The sequence below is a fragment of the Cebus imitator genome, unplaced genomic scaffold (genome assembly GCF_001604975.1).
Source record: "Cebus imitator isolate Cc_AM_T3 unplaced genomic scaffold, Cebus_imitator-1.0 Scaffold92, whole genome shotgun sequence".
NCBI lineage: Eukaryota > Metazoa > Chordata > Mammalia > Primates > Cebidae > Cebus > Cebus imitator.
The window spans coordinates 3998145-4022373 of NW_016107407.1; the positions used below are offsets into that span (position 1 = coordinate 3998145).

Sequence of the window (24229 nt, forward strand, 5' to 3'; positions counted from 1 at the left end):
TTTTTTATCTTGCTCCTCCAGCTCTTTCAATTTTGATGATAGGGTGCTGATTTTAGATCTTTCCTAGCTTCTCATGTGGGCATTTATTGCTATAAATTTCCCTCTAGACACTGCTTGAATGTGTCCTAGACATTCTGGTATGTTGTGTCTTTGTTCTTGTTGGTTTCAAAGAACATCTTTATTTCTGCCTTCATTTCATTGTTCATCCAGTTGACCTTCAGGAGTCAGTTTTTCAGTTTCCATGAAGTTGTGTGGTTTTGAGTAAGTTTCTTAATCCTGAGTTCTTAATCAAACCATCTGATCTTTGACAATCCTGACAAAAAAACAAGCAATGGGGAAAGGATACCCTATTTAATTTGATTGCACTGTGGTCTGAGAGACTGTTTGTTATGTATTCCATTCTTTTGCATTTCCTGAGGAGAGATTTATTTCCCATTATATAGTCAATTTTAGAGCAAGTGCAATGTGGTGCTGAGAAGAATGTATATTCTGTGGCTTTTGGGTGGAGAGTTTTGTGGATGTCTATCAGGTCATTGTTCCAGATCTGCATTCTAGCCCTGGATATCCTTGTTGATTTTCTGTCTTGTTGATCTAATATTGACAGTGAAGTGTTAAAGTCTTCCACTATTATTATGCCTGAGTCTAAGTCTCTTTGTAGGTCATTAAGAACTTGTTTTATTTGGGTGCTCCTGTATTGGGTTCATATATATTTAGGATAGTTAGCTCTTCTTGTATTGATCCTTTCACCATATGTAATGCCCTTTTTTGTCTCTTTTCATCTTTGTTGGTTTAAAGTCTGTTTTATTAGAGACTAGGATTGCATTCCTGCTTTTTTTTTTCTCTCCATTTGCTTGGTAAATTTTCTTCCATTCCTTTATTTTGAGGCTATGTGTGTCTTTGCACATGAGATGGATCTCCTGAATACAGCACACCAATGGGTCGTGATTTTTATCCAGTTTGCCAGTCTGTGCCTTTTGATTGGAGCATTTAGGCCATTTACATTTCACGTTAATATTGTTATGTGTGCATTTGATCCTGCCATTTTGTTACTGGTTGTTTGTTCTGCCCATTGGTTAATGCAGTTTATTCATTGCATCGTTGGTCTTTACCATTTGGATAATTTTTGCAGTGGCTGGTACTAGTTTTCCTTTTTGTGTTTAGTGCTTCCTTCAGGAGCTCTTGTAAGGCAGATCTGGTGGTGATGAAATCTCTCAGAAATTGCTTGTCCATAGAGGATATTATTTCTCCTTCACTTATAAAGCTTAGTTTGGCTGGATATGAAATTCTGGGTTGAATGTTCTTTTCTTTAAGGATGTTGAATATTGGCCCCGCTCTCCTCTGGCTTGTAGGGTTTCTGCCAAGAGATCTGCTGTGAGTCTCATGGGCTTCCCTTTGTGGGTAACCTGGCCTTTCTCTCTGACTGCCCTTAGTATTTTTTCTTTCATTTCAACCCTGGTCAATCTAATGAGTATATGCCTTGGGGTTGCTCTTCTTGAGAAATATCTTTGTGGTGTTCTCTGTATTTCCTGGACTTGAATATTGGCCTGCCTTGCTAGGTTGGGGAAGTTCTGGATAGTATCCTGAAGAGTATTTTCCAGCTTGGATTCATTCTCCCCATTCTCTTCAGGTACATTGATCAAGCATAGATTAGCTATTTTCACATAATCCCATATTTCTTGGAGGCTTTGTTAATTTCTTTTCACTCTTTTTTTCTCTTTTCTTGCCTTCTCTTTTTATTTCATTTAGTTGATCTTCAATCTCTGATATCCTTTCTTCTACTCAATCAATTTGGCTATTGAAACTTCACAAAGTTCTCGTGCTGTGTTTTTCAGCTTTATCAAGTCATTTATATTCTTCTCTAGGCTGGTTATTCTAGTTAGCATTTCATCTAACCTTTTTTCAAGGTTCTTAGTTTCTTTGCATTGGGTTAGAACATGATCTTTTAGCTCAGAGAAGTTTGTTATTACCCACCTTCTGAAGCCTGCTTCTGTCAGTTCATCAAATTCATTCTCTATCCTGTTTTGTTCCCTTGCTAGTGAGGAGTTGTAATCTCTCTGGGGAGGAGAGGCAGTCTGGACTTATGAGGCCTCTTTTGATCTTTGTCAGTTTAAAGTCTATTTTGTTTTAAAGTTGGTTTAAAGTCAGCCACTACTGGGTTGTGTCTCCCAGTCAGTATACATGGATGTCAGGGAGCCACTTGAAGAGGCAGTCTGTCTGCCAGAGCTTGAATGCTGTGCTGGGAGATCTGCTGCTCTCTTCAGAGGTGCCAGGCAGCGACGTTTAAGTCTGCTGAAGCTGTACCCACAACCATCCCTTTTCCCAGGTGCTCTTTCCCAGGAAGGTGGGGTCTTTATTTATAATTCCTTGAGGGGCTGCTGCCTTTTTTTCAGAGATGCCTTGCCCAGCAAGGTGGGAATCTAGTGATAAGTCTGCCCTACAGAGGCCTTGCTGAGCTGCCATGGGCTCTTCCCAGTTGTTCAAGCTTCCCAGTGGCTTTGTTTACACTGTAATGTTAAAACCACCTACTCAAGCCTCAGCAATGGTGGACACCCCTCCCACGACAGAGCTCAAATGTCCCAGGCCAAGCTCAGGCTGCTGTGCTGGCTGCAAGTATTTCAAGCCAGCGGATTTAGCTTGCTGGTCTTCGTGGGGGTGCGACCTGCCAAACCAGATCACTTGACTCCCTGACTTCACCTCCCTTTCCAGGGGAGTGAACAGTTCTTTCCTAGTGTTCCAGGTGCCACTGAGCTATGAAAAAATAAAAAAAAATCTGCTGTGGCTAGCTCAGTGTCTTCCAAAATGGATGCCCAGTTTTGAGCTGGAAACCCAAGGCCCTGGTGTTGTAGGCACTGGAGGGAATCTTCTGGTCTGCAGGTTGTAAAGAGCATGGGAAAAGCAGACTATCTGAGCTGGAATGCAGGGTGCAGTCCCTAATGGCTTTGCTTGGCTAGGGAGGGAGTTCCCCAGCCCCTTGTGCTTTCCAGGTGAGGTGATGCCCCACTCTGCTTCAGCTCACCCTCCTTAGGCAGCACCCACTATTCAACCAGTCCCAATGAGATGAAGCAGGTACCTCAATTGGAAATGCAAAGATCACCTGCCTTCTGCATCAATCTCACTGGTAGCTGCACACTGGAGCTGTTCCTATTTGGCCATCTTTCCTGCAATTCTAATTTTTGTCTTTATAGTGGCTTCTGTGGGGAGATTGTCACCTTCAGATATTGTCTGCAGGCATCAGTTGGGCAAGGTGCAGTCGTTCTGGTTCTGAATAGGTACAGTAGTAGAGTCCATTTCTTAGTGTAAAGGACTTTAAAGATCCTTCTGTTCTAGTTTTCTCCATAGTGGAAAATTTACCTGAAGACATCTTTTTTGGTGTTGAGCCTGACACAGGCCAGACGCAGCCACAGCAGTGCTGTGTTACAGGGAACAGGTGCTCAGAGTGCCTGTGAAGCTGAAGTCTGGGGCTCAGTGTCTTGTTGAGCTGCCATGGCACCTGCGGTGTAGGTTCAGGTTTATTCTCTTAGGCATTGGTAATGCGGCTCTCCCACAAGGCCAAGTACTGTGACTCTAGGGTACTTCCCAGTATCTCAGGCCCAGGGGCAGGCATGTTGCTGTGACTCATCCTGGGTGTTAGTGTGTAGCAATGGCATGGCTCTGGGAAGGAAGAGGGTTTCCAAAGGTTCAGGCCCCAATGAGCAAGGTACAGTTGCAATTACAGAACCAATAGGGCACAGTGGCAATACATGCACCAAGAAAGAGGTAGTGACTCTTAGCCCTGAAGTAATGGGACACAGCAGTGGCTCAGGCTCTGTGAGGTTAGGTGTAGTGGCAGCAAGGGTCCAAGAATGATGGGGGCACATCTGTGGCTTTGGCCCTGGGAGGTGTGGAGCAGTGCAATGTTGGCTTCACTCCTAGGGAGGTGGGACACCTCAGCAATTCAGGCTCTAGAGGGCTATCCTGATCCAGGGAGGCAGGGTGCTGTGGGTGTTTCAGTCCGGAGGGTAGAGTGATCAGATCAGCCAACACTGTGTTTCTGTAGAAGGCTGGCCTGTCCCCATTTTAAAATTGAGTTTTATTGTGGTTGAGTTGTAGGAGGTCTCTATATATTCTGGATTATTAATACCTTATCAGGTATATGGTTTAAAAATATTTTCTCCCATTCTCTGGTTTGTCTTTTTATGCTTCATATTTTCCATTGATGACTGAAAGTTTTAAACTCTGATAAAGTCTAAGATGTCTATGTTTTTGGACAGTGTGTTTGGTATCATCTAAGAAGTCATTGCCAAATCCAATGACTTTCTTCTATGTTTTCTTCTAAGGGTTTTAAAGTATAGCTCTTAGTTTTAGGTTTTGGGCCTATTTTAATTTTTGTGTGTATAATATAAGGGCACGACGCCATTATTTTGCATGTGGATATCTAGTTTTTTCAGCATCATATGTTGTAAAGACTATTTTTTCCCCTACGTATTGGTCTTAACACTCTTGTCAAAAATCATTTGACCATAAATGTGAAGGTTTATTTCTCAGCTCTCTATCCTATTCCATCAAACTATGTGTTTGTCTTTAGGCCAGTACCATACTGTTTTGGTTATTGTAGCTTTGCAGTAAGTTTTGAAATTATGAAGTGTAAGTCTTCCTATTTTGTTCTTTATCAAGGTTATTTTGACTATCAGTGTACCTTATAGGGACAGGGGTCTCCAGCCTCCAGTCTATTGCAGGTTAGGAACTGGGCTGCACAGCAGGAGGTGAGCAGGTGAAGCAAGCTTCATCTGTATTTACAGCTGTTCCTCATTGCTGGCATTATTATCCAATATCCGCCTCCTGTTACATCAACGGCAGCATTAGATTCTCATAGGAGCGCAAACCCTATTGTGAACTGCACCTGCGAGCAATCTAGGTTGCAAGCTTCTTATGAGAATCTAATGCCCAATAATCTGTCACTGCCACTCATCACCCCCAGATGGGACCGCCTAGTTGCAGGAAAACAAACTCAGGGCACCCACTGATTCTACATTATGGTGAATTGTATAATTGTTTTATTATATGTTACAGTGTAATAATAATGGAAAGAAAATGTACAATAAATGTAATGCACTTGAATTATCCTAAAACCACTCCCCCAAAGCCATTCCATGGAAAAATTGTCTTCCACAAAACTGGTCCCTGCTGCCAAAAAGGTTGGGAACTGCTGTCTTAAGAATTAAAAAAAAAAACAATACTCTTATTTTTCTGTTAAAGAAAAAGTATTTGGGATTTTGATAGAGATTGTACTGAATCTTAGATCACTTTGAGTGATAATGACATCTTAACAATATTATTTAGTATACTTAATATTTCCAATGCATGAAAAGTCTAGTTCTGGCTTAGATGCTTGGAAATAGGCATTTCATGCATTTACTAGCAGAACTACTAGCTATAGTAATTTGAAAAGTTTGCTAATATCTATTACAATTAAAAGGATATATACCTTTAATGCACCAACCTCACTTACATGTTCTTTTTTATAGAAATGCGATCACTGTGATAGAAATATATATGAACAATGGTATTTATTGCACCATTGCTTGTAGTGGCAAAAAACAATGATAAAGTGTTATTCAATAGAGGAATCATTGCATAAATTATGACACATTCACATTTTAGAACATCATGCAGCAACTTAAAAATGTAACAGATTAAAGAAATTTCTGTCAATTTACCTGGGTCAAAAATGAGGAGGATAAGCATATAATCCTGTTATTATTCAGAACCACAAACCACTGTGTTTATATACATATTTTTACATGTTTGAAGAAAGGTTTGGGAAACTATGCCTCACTCATAAGATTAGTTGTTTAGAGGAGGAAGCCCAGAGGGTTTGAGATTGGCAAACAGAGACAATGAGAATATAATATAAGATTTAATTTTATATATCTATATTGTAGTGATTCTTTTACCTTTATAGGTAGGTTTTATGATTGTGGTCACAGCAGGCAGAGTATTTGTAAAGTCAATAGTTTTTTGGCTTAAGGTAACAACTTTCGAATGCCCTAAAAAAATGAGAACAGTGTTATTACGTGGTAAATTAAGTAATTTCAACTTTTAAAATGTCAAAATAAATCTTAGTCTTCTGAAACACAGTTTCCTTACAACTTTTTTCAGTAATTTAGATGAAGCAGCTTACCTAACACAAATATTCTCTGAGTTTTTTCTTGCCTTGTATTTGATATTTACAAGAGTGCATTATAATAGTACAAATCAAGGAAAAAGAAAGACTAAAGCAAATTAACACAGGTTCAGAAAGCCAAATGTGGTAGCATGTTGTCACTTACAAGGAGCTAAGCCTTGGGAAATCATGGACATAAATATGGAAACAATAAACACTGGAGATCCCTAGTGAGGATACACAAGGAGTCACCGGCTGAAAAACTGCCTATTGGGCACTGTGCTCACTGTCTGGTGATGGGACCAGTCATATCCTAAACCTCAATGTCATGTAATATTCCCATTTAACGAACCTGCGCATGTAACCCCTGAATCTAAAAGTAAAAATTATTAAAAAAAATAAAGACTAGAAATTTCATAGATAAAAATGTCAGAGAATGAGCCTTTTTGCAGGACAGCAAAAAATGTGAATAATTAAAATGCAAACTTTTAGATAAGTTTTTATCTCTATATAAAAACATTTTATCATTTTATTAAAAAAAAGTTCATAACCCACAATCAGAAATCTAGTGCTATGATTAAGGAGGAGATACTAGAAATACAATTGTAAAGATATGTATTTTGGGCGCTGCTAAAAACAAAACTATGTCATTAAAACTAGTTTCAACATCTGCTTATTTGGAGGTAGAATGCTGAGATTAAAGGCAGAATGTGAAACATTTGGATGGTACCTTCTCAAAGTTAGTGAGTGAAATTTACATTAATATGTTGACTTTCTTCAGTATATTTTTTGCACAGAAATGAAACATTCAATTCTTCCATTCCTTAAGGCAAGTGTTTGCTTGAAAAATGTTTATCTGCCATTATTTTTAGATTCAAAGCCTGAATGCTTTCATGAAAATTTTTTAAAAATTATGCTATTATAATTTTTATTCAATCCACAACAGAAGACCATTATTATTGCTCTCTAATCATAAAGTATAAATATAGATAATAGATTATTTGGACAATTTATTAATTTTATTCTCCTCCTCTTTTCTTTAGGGCTTATAATTAATATCTTCATCAAATAAAAGAATTTGGCTTAGAAAAGAAAACTCAAATTGTAGGAAAAATCAGAAACTACATTAATGAAAAGTAGTATTGTGGGTGATATGAATTTAACAGGTGAACCCCAAATCAATTACATTTATCTAAAAGATAATGAAAGATGACTGACCCAGCTTGAGAAGCTGTAAAAAGCTAGGAGAGGCCAGGCACTTTGGGAAGCTGAGTTGGGCAGATCATGTGGTCAAGATATCAAGACCATTCTGGACAACATGGTGAAACCCCGTCTCTACTAAAATTACAAAAATTAGATGGGTGTGGTGGTGCATGCCTGTAGATGCAGCTACTCAGGAGGCTGACACAGGAGAATAGCTTGAACCCGGGAGGTGGAGGTTGCAGTGAGCCAAGATTGCACCAATACACTCCAGCCTGGAGACTGTCTCAAAAAAAAAAAAAAAAAAGCTAAAAGTGTCAACCAATAAACTCCCCTTTTCGGTCCTAGCATATCTTGTCAACTTTATTTTGTATCCACTGAAGCCCAGGATTTTGCTTATTATTTTAAATGTTCCTCTTTTGTTATATATATTTTCTGACCATTTTTTCTTTTATCTCACTGGGAAAGAAAATGGAATTCACTTTCTTTGCTTACATTCATTTGCTTTCCCAGCAGCAAGTCCAAATATCTTCTTATTGTTTTCTTTTTCCTTTTATATTGTATATAGTAAAAAACCAAAATATAGTCATCTGTCTGCATTTCCTGTTGATTTTTTACTTAGAACCTATATGGATAGAAAGTGCCATGTATATTTAGCGCACAAAATAAATAAAAGAAAAATCATCTAAATTTTTTAAAAAGTTCAAGCTCTTGGGAAGCTGAGGCAGGAGAATTGCTTGAACCTGGGAGGCGGAAGTTGCAGTGAGCCAAGATTGTGCCACTGCACTCCAGCCTGGGCGACAGAGCAAGACTTCACGTCTACCAAAAAACCTAAAATGCCATAAAATAAATAAATGGAAAAAAAAAAACAAAAAAAAAAAAAAAAAAAAAAAAAAAAAAAAAAAAAGTTTCAAACTCAATTAACTGTAGAAAATGTACCAGGTTGATAATTATATAATGATGCCTCTGGAGCGACAGAAAAGAATTGAATCTTAGTTCTTAGATATTAATGGAGTTAGAAGCCTAGGTATATGGTAATGAAAGGAAGGGAAAAACCAAACCTATGATATACTTTTCTTCTCACCTATCCTTATGTTGTCTTTCTATTGTATGCTCTCCCTGGGATTGAATAAAAGAAGGACATATAAATATAAGAAAGAGATTATAAAATGAGTTTATCTCAGTCATCCACAAAATCTATAGTAGTGAACACGACAAGAAGGTGGAGAAAAGAAATGGAGTTCCAATATTGTCACAATGGAGGAAGAAACATGCCCGCGACGCTACTCATCTGCTAAGAATAAACATATGTTAGATAAACTTAATTCACAGTTTACTTTCATTAATGCTTTGCCAAACTGTTATATGACTAAGCTATTACAACTTGGTTATTTACATTTAGTTGTAGCTTTATTTTAAAAATCACATTGTATACTAAAATATTAAAAATTACCTGAAGGGAGTTGATTCAGTAAAGGAAAGTATATGTTTTTAGAAAAGCTTGAACCAGCCCTATGTATTCTATAAATTGCTTTTGAAGGTGCAGTCACATAGGGTGAAGGTGCAGTCACATAGGGTGAAGGTGAAGTCACATAGGGCGAAGGTGCAGTTGCATAGGGTGAAGAGTACTCATAAGTTTCCGCTAGAAAAATTTAGAAAATATGTTAGCTGTACAATAGCTGACATGAGTAATTATTTTTAATACACAGTATGCACACTACATCAAAGCATCTACATATATAAAGCAAACATTAAAAAACCTGAAAGGATACATAGACTGCAACAAAATAATAGCAGGGGATTTCAATATCCCCTACTATTGAATAGGTCATCTAGATGGAAAATAAATAAACACTGACTTGAATTACACATAAGATAAAGCATATTTATCAGACAATTACACAATGTTCTAGCAAATAGTAACAGCATACACATTCTTCTCAAGTGTATATAGAACATTCTCCAGAATAGATCATACATTAGGCCACAAAAGAGGTCTTAACAATGTAAGATGAAAATTAAATCAAATATCTTTCCTGACCACAATGGTATAAAACTAGATATTAGTAGGAGAACATAAAGAAACTTAATAGATCTTTGAAACATTAAACAATATGCTCCTGACAAACTATTGCATCAAAGAGGAAATTAAAATATATCTACAGACAAAAGAAAATAAAACATAACATACAAAAACTTACAGGATGCAGCAAAAGTAGTCCTAAGAGGAAAGCTTATAACATTAAATGTCTACGCCATAAAATAAGCATCAAATAAACAACCTAAAATTACACTTCAAAGAAGTAGTAAAAGCAGAATCAAGCATAAAGCTACCAGAAGAAAGAAAATCAAAATCAGAGCAGAAAGAAATAAAATAGAGACTAGAAATGATCAGTTCCGTTTGTCCCAGTCTGCATTCCATTCCTCCAACATCCTGGTTCATTTATTTTTTCATGTGTTTTTTACTGAGAAAATTATAATGCTATTGAATGGTGAAATAGGTGACCTTATTGTATGGATTATTGACTGCCATATTTGCCTTTGTTATTTCCCCTTTTTTGTTAATGGGAGTGTCTTCTGTGGTCTGTCCCTGTCTCACCACTGTTACATTGTGTGTGTGTGCGCGTGTATGTGTGTTGTGAGAGACAAGTAACATTTTTAAAAAACTCTGTATCGAAAGAAGCCATATCATAGAAGCTGCCTCTGAAAATGATTATATATCACAATATAATGGTCTTTGGCACTGATGCCAAAATTAGATAAGAATTTGCGGAGTCCTGGGAAGAGCTGATTCTATTTTGCATGTGGGAGAGCCATGAATATTCTCAATCATTAGGAACACTGTGGTGGATTGATTTCAGTGATGGTCTCTGTGTTCTTGCTTATTTATATCAATGTTCTTCCATACTAACTCTGGTGCTAGTTATTGGTGAACATGACAAAAGTAAATGAATGTGAGCAGAGACTGCAAAACTGCTTATACATTCAGGCCTGTTTGAATTCTGCTCTTAGAACTTGAAGACTCCTTTTTTTTTTGAGACGGAGCTTCGCCCTTGTTACCCAGGCTGGAGTGCAATCGCGCCATCACGGCTCACCGCAACCTCCGCCTCCCGGGAATCACCTGGAGTGCTTGCTGAACATAGAGTCCTAACCCCTCTCCCTGGAGATTCTGGTTTGGTAGGGCTGGAAGACCCAAGAATCAAATTTTAATAAGGAACCTGTGCAGAAGATTCTTAATGAACAGGCAAGTTTGGAAAACCTCAAACCATTCAGTGCTGAATCTCTAAAATCCTAATGTATGTATAGCCTGAATTCACTGTATTCTAGCTTGTAGATTTACTTTTTTCTTATAAAGAACAATACGTATACTTTCATCTCCATTCCTTTAAGAAATTCTTAGAAAACTCCATATTCCAATATAAAAACGGTATCAAAAACCTTCCAGAAAACATAGCAAAACATAATGCAATGATAATATTAACATATATAGTAAACATAAATGGCTAATAAATATAACATCATTTTCCATTCATAATTCCCTTCAAAAAACAACTGACGTTACATCTATTAAATAAGCATGAATATGTTCAGATAAATATAGAAATAGTCAACATGTTAAATGTCAGACTGTTAAAGTCAAATTTAAAAAATAAGAAAATTAAAACCTCTGGGAATTCTATTAAGCTGTCTTTTGTGGTCAATTTTATTAAACATACTGATGTGCTCAAAATTTGTATATACCTAGCTGTTGACTAAATGATCCTTTTCTTTTGTGTACTTGCACAAAAACCTAACTTCATCTACAAATTTAAACACATATATATGCATATTTGAAGCATTTCTAGTGAAATGGGCTTTCATCAAGCTTGTTTACTAGACTTTTTCACTTTAACCAAAATGTCTGCTATTTTTATACAAGACTATAATCATTCCCCAGTGTAAAATCACTCCCTAATCTATTCAGTGGCTTAATTGGCAACACCACCCTTTTACTGACAACTCCACAAAAAGGAAATGTTTTTAAACAGTGAATATGTAACAAGGCAACATGTGATTAAAATTCAGTACATTATCTGTCTCGAATTTTATTACTGCAGGTGCAGAGCACAACTGTTCAGAGGCTTGCTAAAGGCAAGTTTCCCTTTCATGGAAAACAATGCTATTTACACACCTGCATTTACAAAGATTCTACGTGAAAAGACCTAGTAATGGATAATGGAACAAGAAAATAACACTGAACTTTATCCTCACAGAAGCCTGAATTAGTCCTTCCCCAAGGAAAAGGAAGGGGTGAGGATGATCTTTGATCTAACAAAGGTATCCCTAAAGCTACTTGCATTCTCAGAAATTTATGTGTAGTAATAAATGTCTTAGATAAGGGGAAAATAATTTTTATCCTCCCCTAATGGAGCAATCATTACCAGGAGCAAGAGCTAAGAATTTGTTCCATGGGGCTTATTATGCAGTTACTCATATGTAAGGCATTGGGCTGGGTATACAGTGTGGGAAAAAATATCATGTGAAAGAGTATGAGGTAGGCCTTGCAAGAGATTTAAAAATGATTAACACAAATACTAAGTTAATCTATTTCCTCTCCCTTCATGGCCTAATCACCTCTCATTAAGTTCCACCTTCTAACACTGTTGTATTGGGGATTAAATTTATAACAAATGCTTTTTGGGGAACACCTTCAAACCACATACCCTATGTCTTAGAGGGCTTGTAAATTCTCAGACCATTAAAAGGGATAATGTCCTCCCACAAGTAGATGAGAACCTAAGAGTTTCCTGAAATAAATGGACACCATTTCTTCTGTACTATCCATGGACTATGTGCTGGTTCTGGCTGGGCTCCTCGAGATTGTGCAGGACCCCTCTCCATATAAACAATTTGAATGAATAATGCATTAAGAAATCACAAACCTATACAATGTTGAGTGATTGATGATAGTTTAATATAATGGGTAGAGAAGAGTTTCTTAAATTTTTTTTTGTATTATCCAGTCAGTGAATTTGAAGATTCCTCCTAATGCCAAGGTAACAATCATCTCTTCCTGAATACTGTAGGTCCAGAAACTGTCTCTTCATGTTCTTTATTGTCATATGTTGTTCTTGGTTAATTTTCTATCTCTCTCAGCAAGAAAAAAGTAGCGGCAAAATTATTACTCATAATGCCATGCTTCTTTGGGACTTGTGTGTATTGAAGCAATATAGATCTTCTTGTCTCCACAGTTCCCTAATATCATTTCTTTCTTATTGATTACATTATCTTTGAGAAGCTGCCTCATCCCCAGTGCCTCCCATAAATGCTGACGGCTAGTGACCCTCAAAAGATGACACTATGTTTTATTAATGAAGACCACAAAAGCAAGTCTTACCCAGACAATGTAGAAAAATATAAATAATAATTCCTTTTCTGGTCATGTTATACTTACCCTGTCTCTTGAATTCTTTAGGTCACAATCACTGCATTCCTAGAATGTGATCCCTTTTAATGTTAAAACTGAATGAAACCCTTTAGCTTGGTACATGGACTAGGGGGTCAGAGAGCTCCGCCAGCAGAAGTCTGGGTCTGCAGCCCACACAGCTGAGACCTTGGCCCAGTGCCACCCCAGAAAACAATACCACCCTCAGTTGGTTCTAGTCCAGGAAGAACATGAGGATTTAGGAAATTTGGAGAAAAGGAATTTTGGCAACAAATTTAGCTGGAATCCTGCATTTTTGCTTGCTAAATTTGGCAACCTGATATGTATTTGTACTTTACTTATTTTAGGAATCCCAAATGGACTATTACTAATTCTGTTCAACTTTTGTTATCTAAAATATATTTTAAAATAATACTTTCTAAACTTTGGTGGCATATGTGCATATTTCCATTGTGCTTTACATAAACATGGCAGCTTGGGTTTGAAGAAATGACTCTGAGGCCTATCTTATACAGTCATACAGACTGCACAACAAGGTTGTTGTCAACCAAAGACCACATATACAGGGGTAGTTTCATAAGATTATAATGGAGCTGCCTTATGCAAATGTACCTATTTAATCTTTTATACCTATGTTTACTGTGCCTTTTGTAAGTCCAGATATGTTTAGATACACAAATATCATTGTGTTACATAATTGCCTACAGTATTCAGTATAGTAACATGCTATGTAGGTTTGTAAGAGCAACAGGCTGTACCATATAGCCTAGGTGTGCCTAGTACTCCATGTCATCTAGATTTATGTAAGTACACCCTGCGATGTTTGTACGAGGACAAAAATTACCCACTATTTTCTCAGAATGTATCCCTATCATTAAGCAACACATGACTGACTATAGGTTTTTGTTTGTTTGTTTTTTAATTGTACTTTAGGTTCTTGGGTACATGTGCAGATCATGAAGGATTGTTGCATAAGTATACACATGGCAATGTGGTTTGCTGCCTCCATCCCCCTGTCACCTATATCTGGCATTTCTCCCCATGCTATCCCTCCCCAACCTCCCCACCCCCCGCTGTCCCTCCCAGACCCCAGTGTGCAATGCTCCCCTCCCTGTGTCCATGTGTTCTCACTGTTCAACACCCACCTATGAGTGAGAACATGTGGTGTTTGATTTTCTGTTCTTGTGTCAGTTTNAACTTGAAGACTCCTAGCTAGTTGGCTGGATGCTGAGAAACATGCAGGCAAGTTTACCTCCTGGGCCAAGTAGAGCCCCCAAACCACCCTTCTACACTCTGATTTATGATACTGGATCTGGGATTCTACAGATCACATTTTTGCTTTGCAAAGTAGCTCCATGTTAGGCCATGAAATAGGGGGTGCTAAACAGAGGAAGACTGTAAATTTAGAGGAAAAAAGACAGATCTGTTTTTCTCATTTTGTTCCTGGTGGGCTTTGAGAGGTTCCTGCCTCTTTTCAGTTTCTGTGAAGAACATCCCAGTATTGTTTCCTTATCCCAGAAGTAGCAATTCCTCCCATGGCAACAAACAGTTTGCATTTTTTCCCCAGCATCTGCAGAGCGTTTTATTATTCCTCCCCGCTTAGAAACTAGCAGTAGCTGGCCAGTGCCCCCACTTCAGAAGTATGGATCCAAGGTCCTGCCTGAAGAAACAGGAACTCTAGCACTATTCAATCTATACTCTACACAGAGTTCTCCTTCAGTTCTGGGTATGCCAACTTTTTTCTGTAATTGCTTCCTCCAGGTAACCTTAGAATTCTTTGTATACTTTCAGTTACCAAGTTAACAACTTTATACTTAGTCATCTACTTTTTACATTCTTGCTTTCTTTTTGAACAGCCAGTGAAGTTTCTCTTTACTGAACAGGCCCACTCTATATAGTATTGTCTCAAACAACAGCCAGCCAATTTCTATACATGTGGGCAAATTGATAATTTGACCAAAAATGCGTTAAGTTTGCCCAGCCAAGATGATCATCAGTTATCTTAGTGGTTACTGTTTTATGCTTTAAAACTTAAAGTTTTAGGGTGGATATGGAGTAGTAAAACACTAACAAATATGGAAATAAAAATTAAGAATCAGATATAATTTAGTAAATTTCACATGGGTATAAATGAAAAAACAAAAAAAACCAGCAACCCATATTGCAGATAGTTATGCAGAGAAAAGCATTTCCCTTCAAGATTGCTCATGAAAATGTTAATTTTAATAGCCCTTTAGGAAAGCAATCTGGAAATATCATTTAACATTAAAAATTCATGTGTACTTTAATAAGAAATCTTAATCCTAAAAAATCAATGCTCTTTAATAGAATGATTGAATAAAGTATTCTTATTATGAAGTATCATGCTGCCAATAAAAAGAATGAATTAAAACCATTTTATTTTTAGGCTTGTAAGAATTTTCCTAAGGAATTGCTGAATAAAAAAAAGTAAGATGCAAAAAGGATAAATGAAAAAGCATACTTTAAAACTGTTGTAAGTAATTAGAACTGAATTCATATCTTCATACATAATTCTTTACCTTTATTTTCAAAGGGTGATAAATTGATCACTTTTGTTGGGAATTTACTTGGTGTAATTCTCCTAGCAAAGATACCTTCTTGACGTTGTATGGACATATCTTTATGTTTAAATACGTTCACATCTAAAATAAAAATTTAAAAGGAACAGTGCATGAATACTCTTGACTATTTACACACTTGTCCCCAACTCCATGTATCTCTCTTTATTTCTGCATTGGTAATTTTTCTTCCAACATTTTATTAAATGGCAACTTGTCTATTACTTAAATTTCTGTGCAGTCTCTCATCATTGTCTTTGTTTTTCATTCTGTGATAGTATCTTCCTTAATTTCAACGTTTATCCCAACTTCATTTTACTTTGACAAAAGGTTCATTTCTATAATTGATCTGTAGTCTATATTTAAAAGGAAACATTTAGGATGACAGTTTTGGAGATTGGAGGTCTACATGTAAGCCACTGGATCCCCTCACCCCAATTCAAATGTTTATTCGATTTATTTTTCATAAATCCTATTGTTATAAAGTAACATGAATTATTATAGAAAACATTTATTGAAACAGAGAATTATAAACCTACTTTTAAAATCATTGTCTAGAGGTTTTAAAACTCTGTAGCTAATTTCCCATTGATAATATGAGAGTTTAACTTAATTACAAGAGAAAATTCATGAAGACATTTGCCCATGAAATATTAACATGTAGGTACTGTTGTCATTAAAGATTCATACTTAAGCCCCAGAGAATATAACTAAACTGTAAATATTAGACTTAAAATTATTATTCTTACCATAGTGAGTCCTTGGTTGTGTCTTTGTCTCACCAGTTGTTTTACTTGAACCAATAGCATTTGTCAAGGGCTCTATATCAGTCTCTATAGACATAAAACAGGTTTCAAAACACTTTGTAAGGGAACCACTTATGTTAGATATGTTTTTAGTTCTTTTTTCTTTTGCAATTTCTTTTTCTTTTCTTTGTTTTTAGAGACAGGGTCTGGTTCTGTCACTCAGGCTGGAGTGCAGTGGTGCAAACATGGCTCACTGCAGCTTCAACCTCCCCGACTCAAGTGATTCTCCAGCCTCAGCCCCTCCAAGTAGCTGAGACTATAGGCATGTACCACCACGCCTGGGTAATTTTTGTATTTTTGTAGAGTCAGGGTTTTGCTGTGTTGTCTTTTGAAATTTCTGTCTTATTTGCTGATATTTGTATTACCTTCCTTTTCTTCCTTAAGAATAATTTCCTTTAATTCTAAGAACACACTTATACTAAGTGTTTTGAGGTTTTGTTGGCTAAATCGAACAGCTGGGACTCACAAACAGTTATTGTGGCATTCCCTTTTCCTTGGTGTAGGTCACACTTCACTATTTCTTTGCACATTAATAATTTTGCAAAAGATTTGACAGTTTCCATAGTATATTGTAACATCTCCAGATACCGATTTCCTCCTCCTTTATCTGGGGCTTGTCACTGTTCTCTCCTTATTTATTTGCATCGCCATGTGACTGGGCTATTGTACTAAAGTCTCTTGCCTGTAGTGTGAAGTGCTACTGCTGCTCTCCAAGGGGCAGAGCCTTGAACATGTATCCAGTACCTTGGATTTAAAGGGCCATCTTTGAATGTGTCTCTTTACCTTATTTATCTGTTAAGCTGTCTGCCTCTTTCTGCATCATACTGGAGATCAAAGATAATTATATAACTATGTAACATGCTTACACCAAGATGCAAGCCAGTAGTACAATCTCTGAATTATGTAACGCAAATAAAATACTGTATTGCAGGTGAGATTTTATAGATTTGCCTGACATTTTCATCAAATAGAGGGAATGGATAACCAGTGAAATAATTATGTTACACTCCTCTTGTCATCGCAGCCTTTCTGCTTTTGCGAATTAAATATAACTTTCCAGAAACAAAAAGTAAGTAGAATAGCTTTAGAAATGCCTACACTGAGGCTACTCTAAGGCCACTGTAACACTGAATTTTTATGGATTACTTTTCAAATGGATGAGTTTTAACACCAATAATATATTGCTAATGTTCCACTGATAGTATATACTAGATCTTAATTAAAGGATATTCGTGATGATTTTTTCCTATGTAACACTAACATGTAGGCAGTATTGTCATTAAAGTTCTATACTTAATTTAACTCAGGGAACAAATAAAGGTCACAAATATTAGACTCAAAAATTCTTTTTCTTACCCTGGTAACTCTTTAATTGTGTATTGATTGGTCCCTTTATTATATCTCTTCCAATAGCATCTTTTAAGAGTCCTTTATCAGTCTCTATAGAAATTAAACAGATTTCAAAATACTTTATAAGGTAAACATTACCATACATGTGTATATGTGTGTGTTTAACTAATTATAGAAAGATATTCATGAAGAATTTTACCAATGTAATACTATGATATATGTACCTATGTAATAATAACATGTAGAAACTGTTGTCATTAAAGGTCTCTATTTAATTTAACTCAGGGAACATAAATAGGTTACAAATACTAGACTCAAAAATTATTTTTCTTACCCTGATGACTCTTTAATTGTGCATTGATGGTCCCTTTATGATATCTCTTCCAATAACATTATTGCTATGGAAAGCACTATGATACAGGTTCTGTTATCATTAAAGGTCTATACTTAATTTAACTCAGGGAATATAAATAAGCCTAAATATTAGACTTGAAAAATTCTTTCTCTTACCTGGGTGAGTCTTTAGTTGTGTAATGATTGGCCCTAGTATTATACCTCTTCCAATATTATCTGCCAAGAATTCCTTATAGGTCTCTATTGAAATAAAGCAGATTTAAATATATTTTATAAGGTAAACATTAGCATACCTTTCTCTCTGTGTGTGTGTGTGTGTATGTGTGTGTGTGTGTGTGTGTGTGTGTGTGTGTGTAATTGTGGGAGGATATTCATGAAGAATTTTACCTGTGTAATACTAACATATAGTTACTATTGCCATTAAATGTACATACAATTTAACTCCAGGAATATAAATAAACAATAACCGTTAGTCTTGAAATTGTTTTTTATTACCTGGGTGACTTTTTAATTGTGCCTTCATTGACTCCTTCCTTATACTTCTTCCAATAGCATATGAAAAGAAGTTCTTATCAATATCTATAAAAATAAAACAGATTTCAATATCATTACCATACTCGTGTGTTTGTGTGTTTAATTATAAAAAGATATTCATAATTTTACCTATGTAACACTTTAATATAGCTACTTTTGTCATTAAAGGTCTATACTTAATTTAACTCAGGGAATATAAATGAGCCATAAATATGAGATGTGAAAAATTCTGTTCCTTACCCTGGTGAGCTCTTAGTTGTACATTGACTGATCCCTTTATTATACCTCTTCCAATAGCATCTGTCAAGTGTTCCTTAGCAGGCTCTATAGAAATAAACAGATATCAATATATTTTGTAAGGTAAACATTACCATATCTCTGCGTGTGTGTGTGTTTAATTACAGGAGGATGTTCACTTAGAATTTTACCTATGTCACACTAACATATTGGTACTATTGTCATTAAAGCTTTATGCTTACCTCCAGGAATATAAATAAACCATAAATATTAGTCTTGAATTGTTTTTTTACCTGGGTGACTTTTAAATTGTGTTTTAATTGACCTCTTTATTATCCCCCTTCTAATAGCTCTGCCAAGAGTTCCTTACTAGTTGCTATAGAAATAAAGCAGATTTCAATATATTTTATAAGGTAAATATTTCATGTGTGTGTGTGTTGTGTGTGCATGTGTAATACTAGTAATGAGTTTATTATAGTAGAAGAGGCACAATATAATGTCTGATTGCAGTATCAGACATTGTATTGCATCACAAAGCAGAATTTGAAGGGCTACTGGCAATCATTTAAACCTATTATATTGAAGTTCCAAGATGTTTCATGATTTGAACATGACCACATCAAGATAATGACAAGCACAAACTGACACTTTATAATTGACTTTACTATATAATGACATCTCTTATGCAAACTAAAATTATCCTAGAAAGTTTATGATGTAATAGAACTTTAAATTTTACACCAATAGCACTATCTACTGTGGGATATACCTGGTAAGATAAAACACATAATTTTAAAAAAATAGTTCAATTTGCAAACCATGGTCTATACAGTCACAGAGAGAGTTATTGTGGGGCAAAATTCTTTGATTTGTTAAAAAAGACTTCGTGTAATTTCTAAGATTTGTAACTGTAAATCAAGTATGTATCAATAATGTAAAAAAATAATTAGATATTTTGTGGAATGTGAAAATGTGACTTTCATATCTTCTTAAGTTTGTAGACTTTGTAGCTGGGGAGGATGAAGCAAGTAAACTTGTAGTAACATCAGCATTGAGATTGCATGACTTCACAATGGAGTTTTCATGTGATTCGCATTTTTTGCTGGATTTGAAAACTACTGACTAGGTCATATAACAGGAAAATTACATGAAAGTTATGAAAGGAGAGTTAATGCTGAAAACGGACAATTAGGATGGGTGATTTGGGTCAACTAAACGACCTAATATTTTGTGAGAGAAAGTTGTTTATAGGAGACTATGTAACTAAAGTTACAGACTATGTAACTAAAGAAACCTATAATGACCCAGGTACCATAGAGTGGAAGTTTTGCTCTGAAGAAATGGCTGAGCTCTTGAAAATGTTAAGTATTACATTGTAACTTTTGAAGCCCAAATATACCACCAGTGAAATCCTAACCAAAGTATGGACCAGTAGAGGCATCATTACCAAAATGAGCCAAGACACATAAGAACATATTTTCTATAAGTACACAGCTATATTTTGTGAACATAAACAGATCTATAGAAACATAAAAATAGGGAATATGAGCAGTCATATTTTAGCCTCTCTGATTATTAGTCCAACTAGTACACATAAGAAGGAATGGTTCATTTCAAGTCAGTATGCGAAGACTCTTAGATAAACAGGGAGGCAACAAGAAGACCATTTTAGGGGAGATAAGGTTAAGCGTTTAGGAAGAGAATCTATGTGCTAAAGTAACTCACAATCTAGTAACATTCATAAGTTTCCTCCCTCACAGTATCCTCTCATTGCTTTAATTCTTTTAAAATACGATTCTGCCTGGAATGCATTGAGATATTTTTACAAAATAACAAACATAACCTGTGATATGCCTATGTAAAATGCTCAATGGTTTTAAAGATGTTCACATATTTGTGTAGCTCTGAATAGCCAATTTTAGATTCTACTTGAGTTTATACTAATCAAATTCCAGTGAGACACAGAAATATTACACCCATATAACATTATTCCCTCTTCAACATTTTTGTGCTACTATTATGTGTATTGCAACTATATACATTAAATACATTGTTATAATTATTTATATAATACTGTGCCTTTTAATTAAGCTAAGAAATAAAAGCAAGTACATATAGTGTTTACCATACTAACAAATGCAAATAAATATATATATTTGCATTTATTCCTGTGGATTTGTGTTGCTATCCAGTGTTATTTTATTGTATTTTTGTACATTTTTTCCTTTGTTATGTCTCTTTTGCAAATATTTTCTCCCCCCACCTGTGGCTTGCCTTTTCATTCTCTTGACAGTGTCTCTTGCAGAGCAGAAATTTACAAGTTTCACGTAGTCCAGTTTTTTCTTTTATGGATAGTGCCTTTGGTGTTACATCTAAAACGTCATCACCAAACCCAAGGTCATCTAGATTTTCTCCTAGGAGTATTATAGTTTTGTATTTATGTGTGTATTCTATTTTAAGTTAATTTTTATGTAGAGTATAAGGCGTGTGTGTGTGGACTTTTTCTCCTGTGGATGGTTCTGGCACTATTTGTTGAAAAAACTATCTTTTAGCTTTTAAAGGAAAATCGAATATAGATATTGTTAGGTACTTGGGATAAATGAGTTACTGAAGTGAAGATTTAGATTTGTCCCAGAGTCTCCTAGCAGCCTGGGCAAAAGAGAAATATTTTGGTTGATGCAGTTTTTAAAAGTTTTTATTTTTTTATTTTAGTAGGTTTTTGGGGAACAGGTGGTGTTTGGTTACATGAATAAGTTCTTTACTGCTGACCTGTGAGATTTTGGGGCACCCATCACCTGAGCAGTGCACACTGCACCTAATGTGTTGTCTTGTATCCCTTGCCACCCCCTACAATTTCCTCCAAGTCCCCAAAGTCCAACATATCATTCTCATGCCTTTGTGTCCTCATAGCTTAGCTCCCACATGAGTGACAACATACAATGTTTGGCTTTCCATTCCTGAGTTACTTCACTTAGAATAATAGTCTCCAATTACATTCAGGTTGCTGTGAATGCCATTTTTTTTCTTTTGCTTTTACTTTAAGTTCTGGGGTACATGTGCAGATCTTGCAGGATTGTTACATAGGTACACACATGCCATAATGGTTTGCTGTCTCCATCCCCCCATCACCTACATTAGGTATTTCTCCTAATGTTATCCCTCTTCAACCTCCCCACCCCCTGCTATCCCTCTTCAACCCCCCCCACCCTCAAACACACCTCAGTGTGTGATGTTCCCCTCCCTGTGTCCATGTGTTCTCATTGTTCAACACCCACCTATGAGTGAGAACATGCAGTGTTTGGTTTTCTGCTCTTGTGTTTGCTGAGAATGATGGTTTCCAGATTCATCCAGGTCCCTGCAAGGAACATCAACTCATCCTTTTTAATGGCTGAAAAGTATTCCATGGTGTCTATGTGCCACATTTTCTTCATCCAGTCTATCATTAATGGGCATTTGGGTTGGTTCCAAGTCTTTGCTATTGTAAACAGTGCCTCAATGAACATACGTGTGTGCATGTGTCTTTATAAGAGAACGATTTATAATCCTTTGGGTATATACCCAGTAATGTGATTGCTGGGTCAAATGGTATTTCTAGTTTTAGATCCTTGAGGAATCGCCACACTGTCTTTCACAATGGTTGAACTAATTTATACTCCCAACAACAGTGTAAAACTGTTTCTTTTTCACCACATCCTCTCCAGCATCTGTTGTCTCCAGATTTTTTAATGGTTGCCATTCTAACTAGCAAGAGATGGTATTTCAATGTGGTTTTGATTTGCATTTCTCTAATGAGCAGTGATGATGAGCATATTTTCATATGTTTGTTGGCTGCAGAAATGTCTTCTTTTGAAAGTGTTTGTTCATATCTTTCACCAATTTTTTGATGGGGTTGTTTGCCTTTTTTCTTGTGTATTTGTTTTAGTTCTTTGTAGATTCTGGATATTAGCCCTTTGTCAGATGAGTAGCTTGCAAAAAATTTTTCCCATTCTGTTGGTTACTGATTCACTCTAATGATTGTTTCTTTTGCTGTGCAGAAGCTCTTAATTGATCCCATTTGTCTATTTTGGCTTTTGTTGCCATTGTTTTTGGTGTTTCAGTCATGAAGTCCTTGCCTATGCCTATGTCCTGAATGGTGTTGCCTAGGTTTTCTTCTATGGTTTTTATGGTGTTAGGTCTCATGTTTAAATCTTTAATCTATCTGGAGTTAATTTTTGTATAAGGTATAAGGAAGGAATCCAGTTTCAGCTTTCTGCACATGGCTAGCCAGTTGTCCCAACACCATTTATTAAACAGGGAATCCTTTCCCCATTGCTTTTGTCTGGCTTGTCAAAGATCAGATTGCTGTAGTTGTGTGGCATTACTTCTGAGGCCTCTGTTTTGTTTCATTGGTCTATATCTCTGTTTTGGTACCAGTACCATGCTGTTATGATTACTGTAGCCTTGTAGAGTAGTTTGAAGTCAGGTAGCATGGTGCCTCCAGCTTTGCTCTTTTTGCTTAGGATTGTCTTGGCTCTATGGGCTCTTTTTTGGTTCAATATGAAGTTTAAGGTGGTTTTTTCCAGTTCTGTGAAGAAGGTCAATGGTAATTTGATGGAGATAGCATTGAATCTATAAATTACTTTGGGCAGTATGGCCATTTCCACAATATTCATTCTTCCTAATCTTGAACATGGAATGTTTTTCCATCTGTTGGTATCCTCTCTTATTTCCTTGAGCAGTGGTTTGTAGTTTTCCTTGAAGAGGTCCTTCAGGCCCTTTGTTAGTTGTATTCCTAGGTATTTAATTCTCTTTGCAGCAATTGTGAGTGGTTTGGTTTGCTCATGATTTGGCTCTCTGTTTGTCTGTTATTGGTGTATAGGAATGCTTATAATTTTTGTACATTGATTTTGTATCCGAGACATTGCTGAAGTTGCTTATCATTTTAAGGAGATTCTGGACTGAGACTATGGGGTCTTCTAAATATACAATCACATTGTCTACAAATAGATCAATTTGACTTCCTCCTTTCCTAACTGAATACCCTTTATTTCTTTTTCTTGCCTGATTGCTCTGGCTTGAACTTCTAATACTATATTGAATAGGAGTGGTGAGAGAGGGCACCCTTGTCTAGTGCCAGTTTTCAGAGGGAATGCTTCCAGTTTTTGCCCATTCAGTATGACATTGGGTTTGTCATAAATAGCTTTTATTATTTTGAGATACATTCTGTCGATACCTAGTTTATTGAGAGTGTTTAGCATAAATGGCTGTTGAATTTTCTCAAAGATCTTCTCTGCATCTATTGAAATAATCATGTGGTTTTTGCCTTTGGTTCTGTTTATGTGGTGGATAACGTTTATAGTCTTGCATATGTTAAACCAGCCTTGCATCCCTGGGATGAAGCCTACTTGATCATGCTGGATAATCTTTCTGATTTGCTGTTGCAATCAGTTTGCCAGTATTTTATTGAAGATTTTTGCATCTATGTTCATCATGGATATTGGCTTGAAGTTTTCTTTTCTTGTTGAGTCTCTGCTGGGTTTTGGCATCAGAATGATGTTGGTCTCATAAAATGATTTGGGAAGAATTCCCTCTTATTGAATTGTTTGGAATAGTTTCAGAAGGA

The 24229-nt window shown here is 36.2% G+C and overlaps 1 protein-coding gene across 1 annotated transcript in view; it reads right to left on the reverse strand.

The window, feature by feature from the left end:
• The window catches only part of LOC108309201 (coiled-coil domain-containing protein 7), a 198629-nt gene that overhangs the window by 10719 nt on the left and 163681 nt on the right, over positions 1–24229 (reverse strand). The window contains exons 12-18 of the mRNA XM_037740977.1: positions 18352–18435; positions 18013–18096; positions 17509–17592; positions 16096–16179; positions 15308–15430; positions 8796–8984; positions 5934–6026 (exon numbers count right to left, since the gene is read on the reverse strand). Coding sequence (XP_037596905.1) covers positions 5934–6026; positions 8796–8984; positions 15308–15430; positions 16096–16179; positions 17509–17592; positions 18013–18096; positions 18352–18435 — 741 coding nt within the window. The remainder of the gene's footprint in view (positions 1–5933; positions 6027–8795; positions 8985–15307; positions 15431–16095; positions 16180–17508; positions 17593–18012; positions 18097–18351; positions 18436–24229) is intronic.